The sequence below is a fragment of the Odontesthes bonariensis genome, chromosome 6, assembly GCF_027942865.1.
Source record: "Odontesthes bonariensis isolate fOdoBon6 chromosome 6, fOdoBon6.hap1, whole genome shotgun sequence".
NCBI classification, from domain to species: domain Eukaryota; kingdom Metazoa; phylum Chordata; class Actinopteri; order Atheriniformes; family Atherinopsidae; genus Odontesthes; species Odontesthes bonariensis.
In genome coordinates this window covers 15,403,443-15,411,801 of record NC_134511.1, presented here as the reverse complement: position 1 = coordinate 15,411,801, position 8,359 = coordinate 15,403,443, and the positions used below count along the sequence as shown (strand labels likewise).

At 38.8% G+C, this 8,359-nt stretch overlaps 1 protein-coding gene across 5 annotated transcripts in view; it reads left to right on the top strand.

Moving 5' to 3' along the window:
- The first annotated feature begins 484 nt into the window (after nucleotides 1-484).
- The window catches only part of LOC142382081 (rho guanine nucleotide exchange factor 28-like), a 34,193-nt gene continuing 26,318 nt past the window's right edge, over nucleotides 485-8,359 (top strand). For 2 of the 5 annotated variants that reach the window (XM_075467551.1, XM_075467549.1), the window contains exons 1-6: nucleotides 487-701; nucleotides 2,929-3,112; nucleotides 4,424-4,625; nucleotides 4,981-5,056; nucleotides 6,656-6,699; nucleotides 7,176-7,269. In XM_075467551.1, the coding sequence (XP_075323666.1) occupies nucleotides 620-701; nucleotides 2,929-3,112; nucleotides 4,424-4,625; nucleotides 4,981-5,056; nucleotides 6,656-6,699; nucleotides 7,176-7,269 (682 nt within the window). In that variant the 5' untranslated portion in view covers nucleotides 487-619. Of the gene's footprint in view, nucleotides 702-2,928; nucleotides 3,113-4,423; nucleotides 4,626-4,980; nucleotides 5,057-6,655; nucleotides 6,700-7,175; nucleotides 7,270-8,359 lie in introns of all 5 variants that reach the window. The other 3 variants (XM_075467553.1, XM_075467552.1, XM_075467554.1) reach the window with 3 other exon arrangements.

The following is an 8,359-nucleotide window of genomic DNA, read 5'->3' as shown; positions in this document are numbered from 1 at the left end:
CAGCTCTTTTTCATCAGACAGAAATATATACAAAGTCTGGATTTTGTTTGGTCTTTTTAGGACATAACCTGGCTGAGGTGGTCTCTGTCCAGGCCTATCTGTGCTCTAAAACCATGCCTCTCATATGGGTGGGCGGGGCTTCATTAGAGTATGTAACTGATGATGCTCAGGTAAGCAACACAAACACAGAATATTTGAAGCTGTACATTTCACCTGAGATAGTTTATATTTACCATAGAAATAACAGGTTGTTAAACAGATTATGTTTGTGTGTATTCTAAGCAAAACATCCATCCTCACAATATGTAATATTTTAGTTTTCTCAGGAAAATGTAGTTTTCTAAAGGAATGAAACGGGTAAATTATAAATTCAAACTGATTCATTGATAGAAATTCTCAACACATGTATTTTGCAGATAGAAAAAAAAAAAGGAAAAAGTATTAGTTTGGCCTTATCTATGGCTTTTCCATTTAGTGCTATCTAGTATCCTATCTATGACTTGTTTATTTTCAGGACCTGGCAGAACACCTGGTAATCCATGGACATTGTCTGAGCTCCACTGATCACAAGGAGCTGAGCAGTCTCTTTAGTCTGGGCCAGGAGAGCTCTCGCTGGGCTATGGATCGTAGAGTGGCTCTGGCCATGGCCAATCTGGATATCCCCCCGAATTGGAATGTACTAGGGAACCACAGTGGAGGCGGTGAGAACAGGATGGTCTTAGTTTGCTGAGTGGGCATTCCTGCTCAGACTGGTTTTTATTACATTACAAAAAGTGCACAGATATTTAAATGTTTTAAAGAGTACAAATTATTTGCTGGGACAGGAACAGGTACACATTAGTAGTTGAGAAGGAATATTTAAAAGTGGGAAAAGCTGAAAAAAAGCTGAAAAATTGACACACAAGTGAAGAGGGATTTAGCGCTTGTCCACTCATGGACAACAAACAAAAAGGCAGTTTCTGAGCAGTTGCTTTTGGCAGGCTCTGTCATAGCCTCACATGCAGGAAACCTGAAGCCTGTACTATGCAGGCAGGGTGAACTCTTCAACCCTGCTTTCCTTCTCACCAACTTCTGCCATCATTCCCATTTTCTGCGCTCAAATGGCTGAAGTCGGAAGTGAACATGGTCATATGTGTTCTTCTGTCAAATTCATCAAAGCCAATTAGGCCGCATGTAATGTGATTAATAGAGCCTTTCCATCTGGAAGTAACCCCGGGCAGGGCTTAATAAATCTAACGGTAAGTGTGCCTGTGTGTTTGTGTGTGTGCATGCGTGAGGTCTCTGTTTGTGCCGACCACCGTGTTTCCAAGATGCCACCATCTGTTTGTATGATCCGAGTGTTTATGTAAGGCCACTTACATAAATAACAAACTAGATTTTGCAGTAATATTGTTATGGCAGTCTGTTTCATTGCAGCGTCTCCCTCTCAATGTCTGCAGTTAATTGGATAACCATGCTTATGACATCACTCCACTGCTGATGCTTCATACACCTCAGTTATCAATCTCCGACTCTTCCTGAACTAGTCAACATTTACTTTCTACATTGAGAATGTTTAAAGGAAAAAAGTATTGAATCTCACTACTGTCGGATAATTAAGGATAAAGTTTAAGAATAAAACTCTGATGTGTTGCCGCAAATGTGCTATCTTGCACAAGAAATCCTAAATGTTTTATGGTGTTTAATCCTTGTCAACCCTACTGTATGTGTGCAAAACTTGCTTATTACTACTAGCCGTTATTTGGTTTCATAGCACACACAGAAAGACTTAATTTAAAGCAATGGGCACACAGTCTGACTTATGTTTATGTTTATGCATTTGGCAGACATTTCTATCCAAAGCGACTTATACTCATATTGATTTATGCTGGAAAAATTCCATATCAATCCCAAATGATTGTGTTATGTAAAATGGTGTCCTTTTCTTAATAAACTATACCGAACATTACAAAATAAGTGTAGTTAAATAACCCTCTGCAGCAAACCTCAGTCGTGAAAGCTGTTAGACACTCCCCATTGTTATTTTTTTAGCAATGTGTCTCACATCTGAAGTTGCATTAGTAAGTGTGACGTATTGTAATCAAAGTCTGAGTTGCTGAATGAATTGATGAAAATCTTGCTGACTAGTTTCAGACATTAGAGTAGATAATCACCTTTTCTGAGAGACAGCACAAATGTGAGTCAACACGAACATTTTATTAGCTTCATCAAATAGTTTATGTTTGTGTGTTTTGCAATGTTGCGTTTTCAGTTATCTTGGGAATTCTTCTGGGAGTTAATTTTCTGAACAGTAACACTCTTGCCTCTCATAAAGAAGGCTCTTGTTTAGAATATCTATTAGGACCTTTCTGTTTGGAGTGAGTGAGAGCGTGCACGGTTGTTTGTCTGCTTTGTTTCTGTGTGGGCCTGTGATAGACTGGCGACCTGTTCAGGATGTAACTTGCTTCTCAACCCCCCACCCCCACCGTCTTACCATTGATGGATGGAAGATTTTACCTGATCATAGACTTTTTGAATTTGTCCATATTTGGTCTTTTAAAGAATAGTGCCCAAAAGTGTAAAATAAAATGTGTTTTCGGATTAGTGTGAAATAAGCGTTAGAAAAAAATTATGTTTTTAAAATTTTTAACAGTTCATGTCCAATGTTAATAGTCACTCTGCTAGTATCTATTTTCATGGCCTTAATGTGGGTCAGTGGATCAGACTGAGGATAATAAATAAGTTTGTTTAATTACAATGATTAGATGTTCTTGTCATGATAAGGTTTGCAACACAGTGCATTCCTTCCTTTTTTTTTTCTTCTGGCTTAATTCTTTATTTCTGTTGATCTTATTACCTCTTCTTGCAGCAGCCGTCATAAATCTTCCTGCCTTTTGATATCAGAAGATGGATCTTTTTTATTGTGTTGTCTTTTTGCCTCATCTCCAGAGCACAGTCCCAGAGAGTCTCCCCTCCACCTGGCTGTGCGATGGGGTCTATACTGTCTTGCAGAGCTGTTGCTTTGCCAGCCGGGGGGTTTGATGGCTGTCAATCTGCCGAACGAAGAGGGAGTAACACCACTGCAGCTGGCAAAGACAGCAGGCAACACTGAGCTCCTGGAGCTGCTCTCACAGTAAGACTTTAAGCTCCTTCGAGGCACTTTGAAGAGAAAGACTGACAAATGAATTACTGTTTTGCTGAAACATTATACATTCCATGTAAAACTTTCTCACACAGAGTACTAAGAGAAAAGCTTTCATCAAAACATTGAAACAGTCAAGTTTTAATTCAACCATAACCCCAGATCGTTTTCATTCTTTAAATTTCTCAAATACTGTAAACGCAGGCACATAAAAATGAAGTTCTGCCAGTGCATATGGTTGAATTCTTGTTCTTGAAAAGAACATTGAAAAGACACTGCTTGCAAATGTATGCTGTATGCCATTTTCCCACCTTTTGTTGGCAAAACTATATTTAGATTTGATATTTTCTATAGAAAGACCAAGTGCATTAAATTTAAGTGTATGAGTGCATGGAAAAAATATAAGATTGTATTGCTGTCTTATAGCAGAAATAATAGTTTGCCTGTTTCAAATCCTACCACAACATTTCAGTGGGATTTAACTCTACGTTTGGGCTGGCTATACCATAACCTTCCATTTCCTCTTTCTGAGTCATTCCTTGGGGGATTTATTGATGCGTTGAGGATCCTTAGCCTTCTGAAACATCCACTTTCTGTTCAACTTCAACTTTCTGAAAGACAGCCTCACTTTAATTGCGCTGATTTTATACCCATTTCGTATTGAATCAATATGCCAAGTCCCTAGGACAGCAAAGCAAACCCTCAGACCAAAACATCCCCACCACCATGCATCACAGCTGATATGAATTTCTTCTCCTCAAAGGCTGTCTTGAATCTGCAAGGAAACCTGTCCAATATTGCTGTAAAAAAACCTGTTAAATCATTTAGTCTGTCCAAAGCATATTATTTAGAAAATCCTGGGGCGTCATGTATAAAATGCTGCACAGCATTCATACTGGAACAGGGCATACTCACAAAACTTTAAAAGCACATACACAGAAATATCCACATGCTTAAAACTGTGCACAATGCGGATCCATCTTCCTTTTCCTTTAAAAATCTAAATGAATGAGTCAATTACACCAAATTACTATGCATAAATAGAACACAACACACCCACTTATGTCAAATATTGTCCAATAAAAAATGACAAATTTACTTCAAAGAAGAAGAGGAACTTCACAGAATGTGAAATCGAAGTGCTGATCAAAGAGGTGGAAGCCAGGAAAGGTGTATTATTTGGTGGTTTGCCCTCGCCTTTACTGGATCAATATGGCCACCACAGGTGGAAATGTTTGTGGAAAAACAAGCACATGCAACTTTTTTGTACTTTTTTAAACTAACCATCCTTTCATTCTGCAGCCCACCCAACCCTCTCGCCACACCTCCAGCAGGTCTGTCCCAGGTGTGGGCAGATCGCTCTCGATTGCTGCGGTTTTGTCATGACACGGGGAACCTGACTCTGACCGTCCGACAAAACCTGCGATGGAGCTCAGAGGAGAGCCGGCATGCTGACATCCTGCTTCTCAGAAACAGACTCAGGGATGAGGACTTCATTAGTGAGGTAAGAAAGAGTTATCAGTGATGTAGGAATATGTTTACAAAGGTCACTGAGCAAATGGACCAAAAAAAGTATATATACATATAGTATACACATATGTACACATAAGTATGTATGTACTTTTTTTGTACTATGTACTTTTACAAACTATAAAATATAAATATAATTTCCCTCTAGGTTAAATAACGTGTTTTTTAAGTTCATATACATCATTGTTTAGATAAAGCCAGTAAGAAATTGTGTACTTAAGTAAGCACATTAAAGAAAACACCTACCAATGTCAAACCCAGTGCACATCTGGTTTATTAAAGTTTGTTTAAGGAATCTTTTTATGAAGACGCTGCTTTTATTTTTGCAGATTAAAGCACTCAGGAGAGATCGGGTGAAGACAATCTTAGGAAAGGAAGAACTCGTGGATGATCCTGCAGACAGCGGTATCACATATTTCCCTATAATTCTGTTTTATGGGAAGCCTTGTTGAACGTAAACAACAAGTCCTCTTTTTTTTTATGTTACGATGATGTGCCATTTTTTTTGTGGTAGGACTAGGTGGTTTCATGTTGCTGTTTATAGAAACAGACTGCCCTCCACTGAGTTTTAGAGGTACTGCAAGCCATTTAAAAAAATGGCAACAAGAAAGCTGTATGAAGAAATTGTCAGTTTGTTGATTAATTGATGATCTTAGTTTTGACAGAAAATATAGTTTTCTTTGACCTAACAAATAGATTTTAGGATTTAAAGCTTTTCATCACTGTTTGAAGTAGTGATGGCCTCTTGAATAAACATTTAAAACTTACAAGAAAAAGATAAAAAAAACTGTGTAAAAATCACAGTATCATGTTGGATTTTTTTCCTTCTGTTTTGTGGGGTTTAAGCAAAACCTGGTCATGTACAATTGGTGAAAGTAACCAGAAAGCCTGCGTTTTGGCCAGCGTCATCATGTACGGTGGAATTTAAACTGAATTTAGAGAAACAGAGGAGGTATAGTTCATTGCACTATTAGTAAATATACTGTATAATGGACCAATAGGGTCAGTAGATTACAAAACAATGGACAATGGGTTTTATCAGTTTCCCCCTACTCAGGTTCCTCAAAAGTTGATCTACCCTGCTTTGAACTTTCACCTTCTACTTATACTGTCTGGACCTCCTCCACCTCAACCCCTGTCAGCTTTATGTCTGTGTTCCTCTGCATCATTTCTGAATATAAGCCTTTCTTTCTCATCCATCCTTCTGCTGTGTGAAGGAGGGAAATTGGTCAAAAACTGAAAGTAGCAAGTCCTGCTGTTCACTACAAATACTTTCAGTTTAAATAGTTTTTCGAAAGGTTAACCTTACTATACATTGTTGGAATTCTACTAAATTAAAGACAGTTATTTTGAGGAAACAAACTGATTGTTGTCAAAAAAGAATATCTGCAAAGAATTGATGTTAAAAATGTGGAAAATGCAATGCCTGCTACTTTGACAAGTCCCCCCCCCCCGAAACTGTGACATCAGTAAAATGCAAAGATGAGCAAGATGTCTTCAGTTCTGTAGGACTTAAAGAGATTTCATAAATGGTTCTTAACTTAGAGGGTCTCAGCCTCATGTGCCCCACATAGGACAAAAATGAACTGTCAGGTCTAAGGAGGCTATAAATTACATGTTCACTATGCTTTTTCTCATGTACCTCTCACGGCTTGTGTTGTCTCACATTTTTTTGTTCCCAACCATGCCAACCTTTTCCTCAGTTTACATTTCATTCCATTGCATTTTCATGACCCCAAGCCATAAATCATGCCAACCAAACAGTCTTTCGCTGCTATGTTTTTGGTTAGCAATCATAGTCTGTCCTTTGATCTGGGATGCACTGGGATGGTTGTAAAATAAAAAAAAAGGAGATCAAGGCAACACAGTAAAAATCCCTTGAGGTTATGAAAAGAAAACAAAAGTAAGACTTTACATGCTATCATTAAAAAACGACTAACATCTGCGCTCACTGGAGTCTTTATTTGAAGTGTAATGGCTGCTGTATGGCTGTGTCTCTTTCAGCACTGTATCCTGACGTAAATGGAGCAAACCCTGCTGAAAAGAATGTGAGTATTTGATGTAGAATAGCAGTGGATGAAAATGTGAACAGAATATAATTTGTCCGCGCTTTAAATTCTTGCAAGGGGCAGTTTATAACCCAGTTTAGTCTTTATGAACATCTGCACCAACTCTTGTCCAACTATGGTTATGGCCAGAACAAGGCACTGACCGTGCCTCAATGCACCACATTGTTTCACCCTTATTGTTAAGGTGTTGGAGTTGGCACCTCGCTCACAGCAGTGAATACGTGACTTTGTGAGTGGTCAAATGGGTGTTTAATGTTTTGACAGGTGTGGCACATGACTCTGGTCATCCAATAGGAGCTGTTTTATGTGATACAGATGGTTAACTAATTGATGTGTCTCACACACCTAGGCACTTGCCAAACACTTCTGTTTTTGTGCTCAGTTCTACTCGTCTTCTCGGGCATGCATGAAGCAAAAAGTCTCACTGTGGAAACATGTATGCTGTTTCGCAAAAGGTTCTCAATTTCTTGACTGAGGACTACGAGGAGCAGCTGGTGTTTTGCTTGAACGAGGAGGACGAAGAGGACAACCCACCACAGTCTGATTCTGGTAAAGATTTTGAGATTCCCTTTCACACAGGCCTGCTTTTAGACATGGTTGTAATTTTAGAGCTTGTGGTACCTCAGTGATAGATCATGCTTTGTGCAGACTAAAACTGATCATTGTTGTTTTAGCTGGTGTTTTATTCATTGGAGGTTATCCAAGTCGCTTCTAATCATTAAATAAGGAAACGTTTCCTTTCCTGAGAAAAAAACTGGAACATACCAGTTATCCTCAAGTATGGCCGAAAATACCATCCCAACTGACTGTGGGATAACATTTCAGGCCCCTGACTCGCCTCCCCGTCTTGTCTAGAATTTTTGGAGTATTGTTACACTGTGTTTACGGTTAATGTGCCACCAAAGAGAAATCTTTGATACGACGTGACACACACAGAACAATTCTGAGTCATCTTGTTTCTGTCAGCAATGATAGAGAAATAGGGATGAGCTAGGGTTACTTCTAACTATAAGTGTTTTCATCCTGTTCAGCTCCTATGGTAATGTGAAGGATCTGAGAGTGGGAACATCCTGTGGGTTAATAATTGGCTTTCACTGCAGCAGAGAAGACTGATGCCTCGGTTTAAGAATGCTGTGGTTACAAGTTGAGGCTTCAGGCTTTATAATACTTGGCACTGGACATCTCTAATCTTAACATCCTGTGGTTGGTGTAGTTTTCCGTGCTAAATGGTGTAGCCATTTATGCTCCATATGAATGTGTATTTGAGAGTGGGTGTCTGTTTGTTGGCTGAATTTGCATATCTTCTGTTAGGTCTTTGATTATTGCCTACCCATGACCTCTTTCAACCCATTTCAAATGTCTTTAGCGGCTCATATGAAATAATATTGGTCACTTATATCTAATTCCATGGAATGTTTGAATGAAAAGAAAGCAGACACTGGAAATGACTCAGGTTTTATACATGGTTAACGATTCACATTTGACCCTTTGAGATTTTAAATTCTTCATTAGACATTCCAGAGCTGTCAGGCATCACCAGTGACCGGCAGAGTTATACATTTTTTAGCAAAGCAGTGAAGCTTATATTGTGAGTCCATCTATTTGTTAACACATGCAATATGGATGTTTAACTTGAGCT